General features: G+C 47.7%; 1 protein-coding gene across 1 annotated transcript in view; it reads left to right on the top strand.

The window, feature by feature from the left end:
- Positions 1–16,434, top strand: part of LOC140903910 (uncharacterized) — a 49,968-nt gene extending 33,534 nt beyond the window's left edge. The window contains exons 8-9 of the mRNA XM_073325859.1: positions 11,438–11,551; positions 11,894–16,434. Of these exons, the coding sequence (XP_073181960.1) occupies positions 11,438–11,551; positions 11,894–12,942 (1,163 nt within the window). The 3' untranslated portion in view covers positions 12,943–16,434. The remainder of the gene's footprint in view (positions 1–11,437; positions 11,552–11,893) is intronic.
- The last annotated feature ends 832 nt before the right edge of the window (positions 16,435–17,266 follow it).

Below are 17,266 nucleotides of genomic sequence, written 5' to 3'. Positions count from 1 at the left end.
GCGGAGTGTATGAGGGGGCTCAGGGAAGGGGGTTGGGGTGGGACAGGGGGCTCAGGGTAGGGAGTTGAGGGGTGCGGAGTGTATGAGGGGGCTCAGGGAAGGGGGTTGGGGTGGGACAGGGGGCTCAGGGTAGGGAGTTGAGGGGTGCGGAGTGTATGAGGGGGCTCAGGGAAGGGGGTTGGGGTGGGACGGGGGGCTCAGGGTAGGGAGTTGAGGGGTGCGGAGTGTATGAGGGGGCTCAGGGAAGGGGGTTGGGGTGGGACAGGGGGCTCAGGGTAGAGAGTTGAGGGGTGCGGAGTGTATGAGGGGGCTCAGGGAAGGGGGTTGGGGTGGGACGGGGGCTCAGGTTAGGAAGTTGAGGGGTGCGGAGTGTATGAGGGGGCTCAGGGAAGGGGGTTGGGGTGGGACAGGGGGCTCAGGGTAGAGAGTTGAGGGGTGCGGAGTGTATGAGGGGGCTCAGGGAAGGGGGTTGGGGTGGGACAGGGGGCTCAGGGTAGGGAGTTGAGGGGTGCGGAGTGTATGAGGGGGCTCAGGGAAGGGGGTTGGGGTGGGACAGGGGGCTCAGGGTAGGGAGTTGAGGGGTGCGGAGTGTATGAGGGGGCTCAGGGAAGGGGGTTGGGGTGGGACAGGGGGCTCAGGGTAGGGAGTTGAGGGGTGCGGAGTGTATGAGGGGGCTCAGGGAAGGGGGTTGGGGTGGGACGGGGGCTCAGGGTAGGGAGTTGAGGGGTGCGGAGTGTATGAGGGGGCTCAGGGAAGGGGGTTGGGGTGGGACGGGGGGCTCAGGGTAGGGAGTTGAGGGGTGCGGAGTGTATGAGGGGGCTCAGGGAAGGGGGTTGGGGTGGGACGGGGGCTCAGGGTAGGGAGTTGAGGGGTGCGGAGTGTATGAGGGGGCTCAGGGAAGGGGGTTGGGGTGGGACGGGGGCTCAGGGTAGGGAGTTGAGGGGTGCGGAGTGTATGAGGGGGCTCAGGGAAGGGGGTTGGGGTGGGACGGGGGGCTCAGGGTAGGGAGTTGAGGGGTGCGGAGTGTATGAGGGGGCTCAGGGAAGGGGGTTGGGGTGGGACGGGGGCTCAGGGTAGGGAGTTGAGGGGTGCGGAGTGTATGAGGGGGCTCAGGGAAGGGGGTTGGGGTGGGACGGGGGCTCAGGTTAGGAAGTTGAGGGGTGCGGAGTGTATGAGGGGGCTCAGGGAAGGGGGTTGGGGTGGGACAGAGGGCTCAGGGTAGGGAGTTGAGGGGTGCGGAGTGTATGAGGGGGCTCAGGGAAGGGGGTTGGGGTGGGACAGGGGGCTCAGGGTAGGGAGTTGAGGGGTGCGGAGTGTATGAGGGGGCTCAGGGAAGGGGGTTGGGGTGGGACAGGGGGCTCAGGGTAGGGAGTTGAGGGGTGCGGAGTGTATGAGGGGGCTCAGGGAAGGGGGTTGGGGTGGGACAGGGGGCTCAGGGTAGGGAGTTGAGGGGTGCGGAGTGTATGAGGGGGCTCAGGGAAGGGGGTTGGGGTGGGACAGGGGGCTCAGGGTAGGGAGTTGAGGGGTGCGGAGTGTATGAGGGGGCTCAGGGAAGGGGGTTGGGGTGGGACAGGGGGCTCAGGGTAGGGAGTTGAGGGGTGCAGAGTGCAGCAGGGGGCTCAGGGAAGGGGGTTGGGGGGGCAGGGGGCTCAGGGTAGGGAGTTGAGGGGTGCAGAGTGCAGCAGGGGGCTCAGGGAAGGGGGTTGGGGGGGCAGGGGGCAGGAGGGGTTCGGTCTCCAGCCTGGCGCTGCTTACCTAAATAAGGGAGGAGAGGCTGGAGGAGCAGAAGATAAGTTTCCCCGCAGGGGGAAAGTTTTGATCTTCTACTTAGTAAAAACTAGAGCAATTAAAAAAAATTAATCCGGGTTAATCATGTGATTAATCACACTGTTAAACAACAATAGAATACCATTTATTTAAATATTTTTGGATGTTTTCTACATTTTCCAATATATTGATTTTAATTACAACACAGACTACAAAGTGCACCGTGCTCACTTTATATTTATTTTGGATTTCAAGTGTCTGCACTGTAAAAAAACAAAAGAAATAGTATATTTCAATTCACCTAATACAAGTACTGTAGTGCAATCTCTTTATCATGAAAGTTGAACTTACAAATGCAGAATTATGGACAAAAATAACTGCATTCAAAAATAAAACAATCTAAAATTTTAGAGCCTGCAAATCCACTCAGTTCTACTTCTTGTTCAGCCAATTGCTTAGACAAACAAGTTTCTTTACATTTGCAGGAGATAATGCTGTCCGCTTCTTGTTTACAGTGTCACCTGAAAGTGAGAACAGGTGTTCTCATGGCACCGTTGTAGCCAGCGTCTCAAGATATTTACGTGCCAGATGCGCTAAAGATTCATATGTTCCTTCGTGCTTCAACCATCATTCCAGAGGACATGTGTCCTTGCTGGTGACGGGTTCTACTCGAAAACAATCCAAAGCAGTGCAGACCGACACGTGTTCATTTTCATCAACTGAGTCAAATGCCACCAGCAGAAGGTTGATTTTCTTTTTTGGTGGTTCGGGTTCTGTGGTGTCCACATCAGAGTGTTGCTCTTTTAAGACTTCTGAAAGCATGCATCACACCTTGTCCCTCTCAGATTTTGGACACCACTTCAGATTCTTAAACCTTGGGTCAAGTGCTGTGGCTATCTTTCAAAATCTCACAATCTTTCTTTGCGTTTTGTCAAATCTGCAGTGAAAGTGTTCTTAAGATGAACAAAATGTGCTGGGTCATCGTCCGAGATTGCTATAACCTGAACTGTGCGACAGAATGTGGGTAAAACAGCAGGGGACATACAATTCTCCCCCAAGGAGTTCAGTCACAAATTTAATTAATACATTATTTTTTAACAAGCATCATCAGCATGGAAGCACGTCTTCTGGAATAGTGGCCAAAGCATGAAGGGGTATACGAATGTTTAGCATATCTGGCACATAAATACCTTGCAATGCCAGCTACAAAAGTGCCATGTGAACTTCTGTTCTCACTTTCTGTTGACATTATAAATAAGAAGAGGGCAGCATTATCTCCTGTAAATATAAACAAACTTGTTTGTCTTAGGGATTGGCTGAACAAGAAGTAGGACTCAGTGGACTTGTAGGCTCTAAAGTTTTACATTGTTTTGTTTTGAGTGCAATTATGTAACAAAAAGAATCTACATTTATAAGTTGCATTTTCATGATAAAGAGCTTGCACTACTGTACTTGGATGCGGCGAATTGAAAAATACTATTTCTTTTGTTTATCACTTTACAGTGCAAATATTTGTAATAAAAATAATATATATTTGGGATTTCAATTGTTAGGGGGCTTATCCCTTCACCCACTTACTTCCCTGGTCCTTCTCGCATGAACAGAGAGCAACAATACCCGAAGTCCAAAGGTACAAACAATTTGATGTTTATTGGGGTGAACTTCCAGCAAGCATGATTCCAGTTTCCTTCCTTAGTGTCCCCCTTCCCAGCTCTGACACCACAGAGCCTTACCTGTGTCCCTGTTCCCATTTCTCCCCTTAGCAAAACATGATTCCAATTTCCTCACCCCTGTTCCCATCCCCCCCCCCACTTCCTGATTGACTGCAGACTATATAGTAAAACTTGAGTTCTGCTTAGCTATACCTTAACCAATCATTTTCTTGAAATTTAACTAACCGCTACTAACATATTGTAACATGATTATTTAACCAATTATATCCCACCACCTTAATTAGTTTATACCCAGCAAAATTAATTATACAGCAGACAGAAACAATCACAGAACCAGACAGAGATTATACAGACAAACAATAGGGAAATGGGGGCTACAATGATAGAACAACACAGAAATGAGGATTTCACATTGATAAGTGAGTTCTTGCCAGACAGGATGCTATCAAACTAAGTTTCCTTTTACATCTTCTAGGCACTTCCCTTTCTCTGGAGGTGATAGGCATTATCAGGACAGGATTGTATCCTAACAGCCCAATAGCACCGTCTTTCAGTGCGACTAGTTTGGAATGTGAGGAGGTGACTAGTTTGGAATGTGAGGAGGTGACTGGTCGCTTCCCAGCTTATGGCTGCCTCTGCTGCTTAGCCAGCAGCCTTAGCTTAAGAACAGGGCCTCAGACTGTCACAGTAAGAGAAGGCCCTTACACCGGCAGACAGTGATTTTGATTCTCTCCTTTATACCTCTAGAACTAGCGAAGTGATAAGAATACATCTAAATTCTTAGAGTACAGGCCTTTACAGACAGGCCTGAATATCTATATCCTAACATCAATTACAACAGAGAATACAATATATATGAAAAGGTAGAAAAACACCCAAAAATATTTAATTAATTTCAGTGTGATTAAAAGTGTGATTAATTGTGATGAATTTTTTTGAGTTAATCGCATGAGTTAACTGCAGTTAATTGACAGCCCTACTAAAAATGTTTGTGACCAGGGCAGGCACCGCTCTCTGGGTGAGGGTGATGCAGGAAAAAACGTTTGTCAACAGATCTTTGAGACTGGCCACTGAAACATTGTTAACTGATCAAAATCCCCTCCAAGGAGTGGGAAGCCGGCTTGTGTAGCTGGGCGATTCCTTGGGACTCTGCTGGACCTGCTCCCATTACTACCTTCTGTGATCACCTTGCCCGGGCGAGAGGACACTCCCAGCTGCTGAACAGAAAGCAGGGCCATGCTGGATAGTCTTGGCAGCTGACTTTATTTTGTTATCATTGACTGGCTCTATTGGTATCTCTCAACTGGTAGGGGGCTGGCAAGGGGTTTCATGGCTGTCCTGGTTACGGGGGCAGGGCTGGGATCCCCTCTCTTTCTTAACCTGGCATTTGGCTGCCCCTCCAGCCCTCCCCTCCCGGCTCTGCTCCCTGGGTGTATGGCCCAGATTCCCTTAGCCACGGCAGGGATGAGCTGTCCCAGGCAGAGCGAACTTTGCCTCCTCCGGAGCAGATGTTGCCTTGAGAAACCCCTGCTAGGAAATTTTCTTAAATATTTTCGCTCCTCCATTTTCCTGTTTAAAAAAGCATCACCCAGGGCTCTCTGCTGCCTGTGTGAATAGCCAGCAGGTGGTTGTGGTAACTTTCTATCCATTTATCAAATACTGCTATGAAATCACTCACAATTCAGGGCAATTGCATCTGTATCCCCCCTCTGTGGTCCATCCTGGACATCCATTTTTAGATTTCCCGCTCCCAGCCATCACCTCTCTTGGGTGGAGACCCATGTCTCTCTCCCTCCTGACTGGGGTTTTTCCAGGCTGCTGTTTCCTGCCTGCACTGTGATATTCCCAGCAAGCCAGGCTATCTAAATAGGCCACTGCCTGCTCTTTGTTTTCACTCCAGAGGATATAAACAGTATAATTGCCACTGTTATGAGTTACCACAGAACCCTTTCTAAGTAGGCTTTGCAGAATTAAATCTTTATTTTTTGATGGATAATACTGTGTTGACTTTAATCGTTGTTTTTAGATTTTTATAGATTTAAATTTCCACAGTTGTGGGAATTTGTGGCGGGGTCAGTCAGTAATTATTTAATGAAAGTTGAGATTGAAAAATTAAAGCTTGAGAACTGTTAAATCATGACTTGTCAACATGCCATGTTAAAATATACCAGGTAATATCCTTAAATCAAACCCTTCCCATATTTCAAGCAGCATTTTTCTTACTTTGCCTACCTGTAAATTTTGAGTCTAGTCAATGGAAATGTTTTTTCATTGGTTTGTATGTGTACAGTGAAGTCAACATTTAGCACTAAAAATCTAATCAGGCCAAACCTATTTATAAGCAAGCCCATTGATTCTTTAGGTGAAAGTATTACAGAAAAAACATATTATAAACAATAAAAGAATCTCCACTCATGCGAATAAGCTTAAGGTCCAACAAGGGCTCTGGGAGGAGTCAGTCCTTCAAAGTTCACCAAGGGGCTTTCCTGTGGTTACACATTTATTATAACAGCTTTAGCTCAAGAATCAGAACAACCATGAATAGTTCAGTCTTTCCTTTATACAGCTTGGGCCTTTGATCTTGGCCCCTTGTAACAGGTAATCAGCAGACAAAGGCCCAATCTTGAGGGTGTGGTTTCAAAAGCCTGGAATTTTTGCATAACTGGGGAGGGAGAACTTACATTCACTTCCCCATGATCTTTCCCAGGAAATTCACTTATACCTATTGTCCCAAAAGATCATTCTTATCTGCCACATTGTTCAATATAGTCCTTTGGTCACCTGGGGCCCAAAATAGTACAGACCTTTTGTATCTAATGGAATGGACTCCAAAGATACTTACACTTAATTCAGTAATCTATTTTGAGGATACAGTGCACCCTCGCTATAATGAACCCCTGGGGATTCAAGCCATTTGTTCAGTATAGCCAGGGGTTTGTTATAGTGAGAGATTGCGGGGGGTCAGATCCTCCGGCCTCAGGCTGGGACAGAGCTCTGAGCCCACCCGCCGTGGGCCCAGGGCCGGAGGATCTCTCAGCTCCCCACCACAGCAGGCAGGGCTGGAGGTGGGATCCAGGGAAGGGCAATATAGCGTGGGTCTACTGTATTGCAGGAAATTGCCACATCTGTCACAGTCACGACAGATTTTGCTTCTCTGTCCCCTTCAGAACTGGAGGAACTTGTGGAAAACTGTTGTCCTAAATCCTTATCCCAGGTGTGGGGAGTGAGGGAGCTGGGATGATCTGTTTAGAAGGATTCTGGCCTCATCCCTCCTGAACCACGTTTCTGGCCTCACTGAGACCAGTGTTAATCCAGGGTCACTGCAAGGAAGAACAAGGAGTGACTTCAGATTAACACATGAGGGCAAATGAGATCCGCACTGTCCCTGGGGGGAGTGGTTTCATTGGTGGCTGTGACCAGGGAGCTCTAGTTGTTACTGAAGGAGGGGGTAGGGGGCTGCTCTCTCCTTCTCTCTGCTCAGGATATTTGGGTTGAACTTCCTGTGTTGGAAGCTGCTGCCCCCATTGTGATCTGCGAGCCCAGGCTGAGCAGCTGCTGCTCCTTGCCCAGGGCCTGTACTGGGGAGTGACCTTAATTAAAGCTTCCTCTGTGCCCCTCCAATGTCACAACTTTCTCCATGTGGTACTAGCTCCCTGTCGACATCAACTCCTGAGTCTAGGGCTGCCCTGGGGATTAGTACGGGATGGAGAAGGTCCTCACCTGGGCGGGGCCCAGAGGAACTCTAGGTCAGTGAGAGAGACCTCAGAGACAGTTGCTGGGGACAAGCATGAAAGTGACTCTGCATGAACAGCCCCTCTTAGGATCAAACTTAGTCCTGCCACGAGTGCAGGGGACTGGACTAGACGACCTCTCCAGGTCCCTTCCAATCCTTTGATTCTTCATCAGTCGTCTCTTCTCCCGTTGGCAACTGGAGGAGCTGATCCAGCCATGGGAGAGTGAATTCCCCGATCCAGAGGGACAGGGGAAAGGAGATATAGAGGAGGGAGAGACTGAAGGGGGAAGTGGAAGAAATATGTGGGAATGGAAGTCCCCAGATCTCTAGCCTATGGAGACACACTTATTGCGGACTCGCTGGGTAGATTCACTTTCCTGTTAACAAGGTGAGGAGCAGAGAGAGGGAAAGCTAGTTCCTGGCTGTCCCAGTCTCCTTGCTGGGAGAGTGTGCTGCCCTCGGGGACAATGTCAGGGGGAATCCCCCCAAAGGGATACCTTTGGGTCTGCTCTTTTCTAGCATTTGGTTCCTAGAATGTTAAAGGGAGGGTTTAAAAATGTCTCAGTGGGTTTAGTCCTGTGGGAGGGGCTGGGTCTGCACTGTGGAGGGGGGTGGAGGGAGTGATCAAGTGTCGTTTTGGCGTGACAGCATCTCGAACGTCTGGGGAAGCGTGATGTGAAATAAAGTAAAGCCTGTTCTGAAATCTCCACAATTGTCTTTCTCACCCTGACAGGCTGCAGAATAAAGCCCATGTTTTGCTCCAGCTCATCCCACCCTCCCATGGGACAAGGAAGGGAAATGGTTTCAGTGGAGCCAGTTCAGGTAGGGATTATCCAGGAGTTGCTGGACAAAGAGGGACAGTAAATATATAGGAGGTGGGAGCTTCTGGGGAGTTTGGTCTGGAGGTGGAAGGGGCAGGAAATATACAGGGTAGAGAAAGGGAGGGAGACAAGGTGTGACAAGCCTGGTGGGACTTGTTTAATTTGGAGCCTGGATTGTAGGAACAGATCCCTGAGGTTGGAGGTGGAAATTCCCTAATTTGTGAAATTGGAAAGAACCCTCCTGGACTTGGCTGGGAAAACTGACCAGACTCCCAGTGCTGGAGCCTGAACTCACTAGCCAGAGTCTCCTGTGAAATATGAAGGGGGAACCCACCAGTGAGGCTTAGGGGACATGCCTCGTCCTCTCGCACCCATCTGCTGGCAATGGGAAGGGTGTCTGGGATTCCTACCAGGGGTCCATCTCCTGTATCAACCTCTGGCTGGTAGGTGTGTGATGAATGGCAGACTGCCTTCCCCCTTTATCTGCGGGGAGTGCTGCGGGGCTCCTCTTTTTCCCCTCACCCTGATGCCTCCTGGCTGCTCTGAGTGGGGTGGGAAGGGACTTTGTTCACTGTCTGCCTCCCAGAGCTTCCATTTGATTGGCCCTGCCCCCCGTGAATAGTGGGGTTGTCAGCGCGGACGCTGGTACAAACCAGGAGACTCTTGCTCTTTCAGGGGCTGGTGACCTTCGCAGAGGTGGCTGTGTATTTCACCAAGGATGAGTGGGGTCTGCTGGACCCCACTCAGAGAGCCCTCTACAGAGACATCATGCAGGAGAACTATGAGAACGTGGCCTCGCTGGGTAAGGATTCCTGTCCCCTTGGCTATTCGAAGGGGAAGTGACGAATAAAGGTTCACTTCAAACACACAATGCAACCTCAACTCTGCCCTGTTTCAGCAACACCCCAACATACCAATGACACACGCACTCTGCCCTCCTGTGACAGAACACTTTGGGAACAGAGCACAGGTGCATTACAGTGCAAAGCCTAACATCTCCTCTTGGCTAAGACAAAACTTGGGTTTAGGTCCAGCATAGTGAAGAGACGTTACCCACACCTGGCCTGCACTCAAATACAGAGCCCACTCCCTGCACACTATCTCAAATGTGCAAACTGTTACCATTCCTTTACCCTTGCCCCGAGAATTCCTTCTGAGTCACTGCCTTCGCTTCCCCCTTACTAAGCCCTGGATACCACTAGCATGTATGTCACCACCGTGCTGACAATCCCCCTGGCAAGAACTCATCCCTACGCACCTTTATCAAAACAACCTATAGCACTGAATTGCGGCATACTTGGTCTCTCACATGGGTCCCTCGCGGTTCACCTAAATTCACTCACAGCTCTGGCAAACTGCTCCAGTGAGTCCCTCGGCTGTTCAGTTACAACGACAGCTGACACAGTGAACACAGCTGGAGGACATGCAGATAAATGCCAATATTCAAATCTGTAGAACACAATGCAAGTAATGGCACGTTCTGTTAGTCCTTCTTTGCACCTACTACAGATCATAGATTTGAAGGCCAGGAGAGGCTTTTGGGTTATCTATATAACCCTTGTGAAGATGTGACGCAGTAGGGAGGGGGAAGTGCTGACCTGGGAATGTGCCCTGGGGATGGGAGACCTGAGAGCCTGTCACCTGAGCCAGGAGGGGGAGGGGGAGGTAACACCTCTGCCCAGGAATGTGAAGACAGCCTGCAGGAGAGAGCCTGCTGGAGGGGGTTTAGTTTCAGTTTGGGGCTGGGTGGAGGAACACAGGGAACCCCAGGGCTGGGGTCTAAGCTCCCTGCTCCCCTAGAATGACTTGACTGAGGGGTCCTGGGTGTACCCACAAGCTCTGTTTTGGACTGTACAGTGTACAGCAGTACAGTGTGAGAGAGCCCAGACTGGTGGATCGGGGGGCTCAGTGGTACCCCAGTTCCAGATGGCAGCCGTGGGGTGGTGGGGGGGGGACCCATCACAATAGTACAACTCTACTCAGTGCTGGTTAGGCTTCAGCTGGAGTACTGTGTCCAATTTTGGTTACCAATGTATAGTAAGGATGTGGAGAAACTGGAAAGAATCCAGAGGTGAGTGACAAAGATGATCAAAGGGATGGAATGAAGCCGTACGAGCAAAGGCTGAAGAAACGGGGTATGTGTAGTTTGGAAAAGAGGAGATTAAGAGGGGACATGGTAGCGGTCTCCAAATACTTGAAAGGCTGCCCTAAATAAGATGGAGAAAAGTTGTTCTCTCTTATTACAGAGGGCAGGACAAGAGGCAGTGGGTTCAAACTCCAGCATAGCAGATTTAGATTAAATCTCAAGAAAAACTTCCTCTCTGTAAGAAAAGTAGGACAATGGAACAGATGCCTAGTGAGGTTGTGGAACTTCCTTCACTGGAGGTTTTCAGAAGGAGGCTGGAGCCATCTGTCTTGAATGGTTTAGACACAACAAATCTTGCATCTTGGCGGGGGGGGGGGGGGTTAGACTAGATGACCCTTGTGCTCCCTTGTAACTCTGAATCCCTGCCCAGACCCTCTTGATTTAAAGCCTGCACTCTATTCTTTTTACTGTCTGGTTTCACTTTGTTTTACATTATTTTTTTCAAATTATTATTTTCACTCCTCTCTATCCATTGGTCAGGGCTTACCTTCCCCCACACCTCTTCCATACCCATTGTGAGCCCAGCCAGCATTGCTGAGTCCTTCTGTTCCTCCCATCACAGGACAACCCCTTCCCTGGCACAAATGTGTGCTTCCTTGACGATGTCATAGGTTGGTAGTCACCTTCCTGAGGACACGGAGGGTCTCACTCCCTGCTCTCCATCTGCAGCAGCAGACACAATCTCTCTTCCCTGATGGCTTTTTGGATCTCTGAGATGATCTCTCCTGAGTCCATGTGGCCTGAGTCTTATTTTTCATATTATCCTTTTTCAGAGGAATTAAGAGTCTCTTGCTCCTGAATTGTAGCATCTAATTCCCAAGCCATCTCCTCACACTGGGGGATTTTCATACTCCCTTCAATTACACCTAACTCGCTAGATTCCCTAATTCCTCTAAACCTGCTTTCCTGCCATTTGGTGTCCCTGAGATTCCGGATTCAGTGACATCCCTTTCCATCCCACCAGCCCATTGTTTCTGGGCCTCTCGCTCTTGGGGAGAAGCAGTTCCAGAGTGACTTCCCTTGTGGCTGGACATGTCTTCACTTTTGGGCCAGGGTGTTACTCTCTCTGGGTTTCAGGGGACCCTTTGATGATGAACAACTGGCTGTGTGTGTTCCCAGCAAAGATGGGGATAGTTAAACCCTCATAAGCAGCGTGTTCTGCACCTTTGAGCAACTGGGGAGCAGGCCCCAGAATTTTACTGCTTTAAAATGACCTGGAGTTAAAATAATGGAACTTTGTTGTGACAAATGTCCAATGAATTCACCTGATCTCACTTGTTTTCTTTCCCCTGAGCAGGGTTTCCAGTTTCCAAACCTGATGTGATCTCCCAGCTGGAACTAGGGAAAGAGCCATGGGTCCCAGATCTTCCGGGCTCAGAGGAAAAGGGGATCCTAAGATGTGCCTACACCGGTGAGGAATCACTAAACCAACTCAGGAACTGTCTGAAGTAAACAGCTGGGATTCCCTACAAAGACCTTATGAGAGCTCTGAATTAGGATTGTCCCCAGATGTCATATCCTCAGGGAAGATATTGCTCATGGTCCCCTGGCAGTAGCTTCCTCCCTGATCTCCCTTCCCCCTGAATGTTTGGTTGGGAGGTGGAGGGAGAATTGATTCACTCCTCTCTCCTATGGAAAAGAGTGTGGGCAAATTCAGTTCCTGATTTTTATATTTTTCAGTCTCTCCCGGTCTTATTTTGGTTTGCTCTCCCCTTTCGCACTCCCATTTCTGAGGTTTCTCTCTCTGTTCCAGCAGGTGATGGGCTGGTGAGGGAGAATGAGGAGCAGAAGCCTCAGCAGGAAGATGCTGAGCAAGTGGAACTATCTGGGGCATTTTTGCAAAAATCCAAAGGGAACGTGCCCAGGAGTTCCGAGCAGGGAAAAACCTGTGAGAGTCAGCACAGGCCAGAAATGCAGCAGGGCAACCAACCAGGGCAGAAAGTGGGTAAATCCATGAATTGTCAGGAAACTCATGAGGACCTCAAGGAAACCACAGCCAAGCAGAGAATCCCCAGAGGAGAGAGAAACCACATGTGCACGGAGTGTGGGAAAACTTTCAGTAGCCGTTCAAGCCTTATTACTCATCAGCGGATCCACACAGGAGAGCGACCCTATAAATGCTGTGAGTGTGGGAAAAACTTCACTCGTGGCTCAACCCTTATTACACATCAGAGAATCCACACAGGAGAGAGACCTTATGGATGCTGTGAGTGCGGGAAAACCTTCAGTCAGCGGTCACATCTTATTACTCATCAGAGAATCCACACAGAAGACAGGCCCTATGAATGCTGTGAATGCGCAAAAAACTTCAGTATGATCTCACACCTTATTAGACATCAGAGGATCCACACAGGAGAGAAGCCCTATGAATGCTGTGAGTGCGGGAAAACCTTCAGGTACCGCTCAGGCCTCATTACACATCAGAGAATCCACACAGGAGAGAGGCCCTATGAATGCTGTGAGTGCGGGAAAACCTTCAGTCAGAGCTCACACCTTATTACGCATCGGAGAATCCATACAGAAGACAGGCCCTACGAGTGCTGTCAGTGCGGGAAAACCTTCACTCGACATGCACACCTTATTAGACATCAGCAGATCCACACAGGAGAGAGACCCTATGAATGCTGTGAATGCAGGAAGAACTTCACTCGGAGCTCACATCTTATTACACATCAGAGGATCCACACAGGAGAAAGACCCTATAGATGCTCCGACTGTGGGAAAAGCTTCCATCAGAGTTCAGCTCTTATTTATCATCAGAGAATCCACAAGGGAGATAAAAACCATAAAAACTTTGTCTAGGGCTGACAAAACAATTGGTTTTAATATTTTTGCTGATTCCCACATACTGACCTTTAAGCCTATTTGCACCATTTGTCATCGTGGTCTCTCAGGTCCTCCCAGCTGAAAGGCCTACTTTTGACCTACCTTTTGGTCAACTCCTTTGTCCTATGACAATTGTATAATCATAAGACAGCACTGAATGATGCAGGTTTGAATAGATCACCGGGGAATGTGTTGGGAGAATCTATTATTCTGATTTTGAATAATAGATGCATGGGGAGGAGGTGACCAGCCCTCTGTGGAGAAAGAAGTGGTTTGGGACTATTTAGAAAAGCTGGATGAGCACAAGTCCATGGGGCCGGATGCATTGCATCCGAGAGTGCAAAAGGAGTTGGCGGATGTGATTGCAGAGCCATTGGCCATTATCTTTGAAAATTCATGGCGATCCGGGGAAGTCCCGGACGACTGGAAAAAGGCTAATGTAGTGCCCATCTTTAAAAAAGGGACGAAGGAGGATCCTGGGAACTACAGGCCAGTCAGCCTCATCTCAGTCCCTGAAAAAATCATGGAGCAGGTCCTCAAGCAATCAATTCTGAAGCACTTAGAGGAGAGGAAAGTGATCAGGAACAGTCAGCATGGATTCACCAAGGGCAAGTCATGCCTGACTAATCTAATTGCCTTCTATGACAAGATAACTGGTTCTGTGGATGAAGGGAAAGCAGTGGACGTGTTGTTCCTAGACTTTAGCAAAGCTTTTGACACTGTCTCCCACAGTATTCTTGCCAGCAAATTAAAGAAGTATGGGCTGGATGAATGGACTATAAGGTGGATAGAAAGCTGGCTAGATTGTCGGGCTCAACGGGTAGTGATCAATGGCTCCATGTCTAGTTGGCAGCCGGTATCAAGTGGAGGGCCCCAAGGGTCGGTCCTGGGGCCGTTTTTGTTCAATATCTTCATAAATGATCTGGAGGATGGTGTGGATTGCACCCTCAGCAAGTTTGCAGATGACACTAAACTGGGAGGAGAGGTAGATACGCTGGAGGGTAGGGATAGGATACAGAGAGACCTAGACAAATTGGAGAATTGGGCCAAAAGAAATCTGATGAGGTTCAACAAGGACAAGTGCAGAGTCCTGCACTTCGGACGGAAGAATGCCATGCACCGCTACAGACTAGGGACCAAATGGCTCGGCAGCAGTTCTGCAGAAAAGGACCTAGGGGTTACAGTGGACGAGAAGCTGGATATGAGTCAACAGTTTGTCCTTATTGCCAAGAAGACCAATGGCATTTTGGGATTTATAAGTAGGGGCATTGCCAGCAGATCGAGGGACGTGATCGTTCCCCTCTATTCAACACTGGTGAGGCCTCATCTGGAGTACTGTGTCCAGTTTTGGGCCCCACACTACAAGAAGGATGTGGAAAAATTGGAAAGAGTCCAGTGGAGGGCAACAAAAAGGATTAGGGGACTGGAACACATGCATTATGAGGAGAGGCTGAGGGAACTGGGGATGTTTAGTCTACGCAAGAGAATGAGGGGGGATTTGATAGCTGCTTTCAACTACCTCAAAGGGGGTTCCAAAGAGGATGGCTCTAGACTGTTCTCAGTGGTAGCAGATGACAGAACGAGGAGTAATGGTCTAAAGTTGCAGTGGGGGAGATTTAGGTTGGATATTAGGAAAAACTTTTTCACTAGGAGGGTGGTGAAACACTGTAATGCGTTACCTAGGGAGGTGGTGGAATCTCCTTCCTTAGAAGTGTTTAAGGTCAGGCTTGCAAAGCCCTGGCTGGGATGATTTAATTGGGGATCGGTCCTGCTTTGAGCAGGGGGTTGGACTAGATGACCTCCTGAGGTCCCTTCCAACCCTGACATTCTATGATTCTATGAATTATCAAATGCAACCTTCTCTGGATTTTCACTTTATGTGAAATTGAAAGTGTCTTTTACCTCTTACGTGATGTGAGTTTTTCCTCTCTTTCCTGAAGGCCGTTTGGGCATTAGTTTTGTTTGACAGAATGTAGCTCAGATTATTGGGAACTTTGAGACAAATAACCAGCTGCTAAAATACTCATTTCTCACTTTATTTTAGCTTTTCCCCCACCCCTCCATGATGACATGGAGAAAGTTCAAGTGCAGTTCAGTAAAACAGGAGAGACTTCAAGTTATTGGACATGATAGCACAGAAACAGAAGTATTCTTATAATGCTCCAGTATGAAATGGTGAACAGCAGCACACCCCAAATTGTGCAACTAACTGAAGTAGCTGCATATGATCACAGTGTTGTTCAATTGCTTAGGTCAATATTGTCTCAGATAATACCTGGAGAGAATTCCACAGTAAGTGATTCAGGAGGAGGCAAAATACCCATGTATTTGGTTCCCAAATAGTTGAGACCCAGTACCTACAAGATCTCTTAACTAATCCTATGATTTGGGACATGTTGTCCCTAACTACGTAGATGTGGAGGAAACAGAAGTGGTGTTTTTGTTGAACTCACTCTTTGTAATGCAAATGTGTATCATATTAACTCAGTGTTGAATGTGACATAGCTGCAGAAAAATAATTACTTTCAAATTGAACCCCCCCACCACCACCTTTGGTAGATTACAGAGATTCTGATCCAGGCCTGTATCTAGTTCCTAACTTCGATCTGTGCAAACAGATTAAAGAAACAAACTTGGCCATTTGTCACTAACACTGCTAAAATTTGGAGTGGTTTGGTAAAGGATTCTACTCCAGAGAAGTGTAAATTTGCCCTGACCAAGGCCAAGGATTTGGCAAAGAACTCAGGTCAAAATAGCAGGCAACTAGTTGTTGGCGTTCACACCAGAGAAGAAAGCTATGGTGAACTATGGTCCAGGTAAAACATCCTTCACCAGTGTAGTGGCATTGACTACAGCCTCAAGGGATGCCATAGCTCAATTGGGAACAATTCTCCTTTACCATTTGGATCCAGAGTTTCACGAGGCAAAGAAAGAAGCAGTTGGTGCCTTCAGAGGACATGCCTTCCCATGGATGCCAATCTGGCTGCTTTGTTGGACACTGAAGACTTTTATGCTATTCAAGTGCTGATAACCAATGAAGGAAATCAATGTCTCAGCCTCTAGATCCAGACTGAGTCCGATTACATGAATGCTGACTCCTGATTCTAGGCTTTTGTTTCTTAGTTTTGCTCTTGTGTCTTATGCATTTGCATCCCTTCTCATCCCCCTCCTGCTACTTTGAAAGATTAAAATGTGGGGAAATACAACAGAGGTACTTGTTCTCATGATACAAACTTCCCCACATAGCTCGAGATCCCCTTCTGCGAACACTCATGGCAGAAGGCCCAGCGACAAAGAAACTCACAGAAGTGGCAGGCCCCGATGGTGGGGTAAACTACAGCTTTACACAAGGGTTCACTTGGTGGAAGTAGGGATTAAAGGAAACCTAATGTGTATGATAAGGGTGTGCAATCTTTGATCCTATTGCTGTTACCAATGGAAATGAAATTAAATATGAAGTTAATTATTGGTTAATGAGTAAAGATTAATTATATGATCATTGAAATTAGATTGGAAAACTGAAAGTTACAGCTTTTCTTTTTGTTAGTAATATAGGAGATTTGATTATTTGACTAAATTGATTACTTGATTCCTGTACAATATCATTAACTCCAAGTGCAGTGATAGCATCAGTCAGCCACCAGGAGGAGCCAAAGGGCAAGTGAAGGGAGACCAGAATGAAAGAAAAGTCTTGGATTTATTTTTTCCCCTCAATATGTTCTAACAATTTGATTTTTTTTTTTCTCATCAAAAAACGCTTCATGTCCAGGGCCATCCCAGAGCAGTTTAAGCTCTCAGGACAAGCTCGATTTGATGAGTTAAAGTGCTGATGGACAGAGCTGACAAAAGGACATACAATAATTAAGATGATGAAAAATAACCAAGTGTAATAATATTTACTAGGGCTGTCAAGCAATTAAAAAAATTCATCATGATTAATTAATTGCACGATTAACCAACAATAGAATACCATTTATTTAAATATTTTTGCATGTTTTCTATATTTTCAAATATACTGATTTCACTTACAACACAGAATACAGAAAGAAAAGGAGGACTTGTAGCACCTTAGAGACTAACCAATTTATTTGAGCATAAGCTTTCGTGAGCTACAGCTCACTTCATCGGATGCATACCATGGAAACTGCAGAAGACATTATATACACAGAGACCATGAAACAATACCTCCTCCCACCCCACTCTCCTGCTGGTAATAGCTTATCTAAAGTGACATGGGCTATTACCAGCAGGAGACTGAGTTTGGGGGGAAGGGGGGTGAGAAAACCTGGATTTGTGCTGG

Source organism: Lepidochelys kempii, chromosome 27 (assembly GCF_965140265.1).
Source record: "Lepidochelys kempii isolate rLepKem1 chromosome 27, rLepKem1.hap2, whole genome shotgun sequence".
Classification (NCBI taxonomy): Eukaryota; Metazoa; Chordata; order Testudines; family Cheloniidae; genus Lepidochelys; species Lepidochelys kempii.
This window is presented reverse-complemented; position numbering and strand designations above follow the sequence as displayed.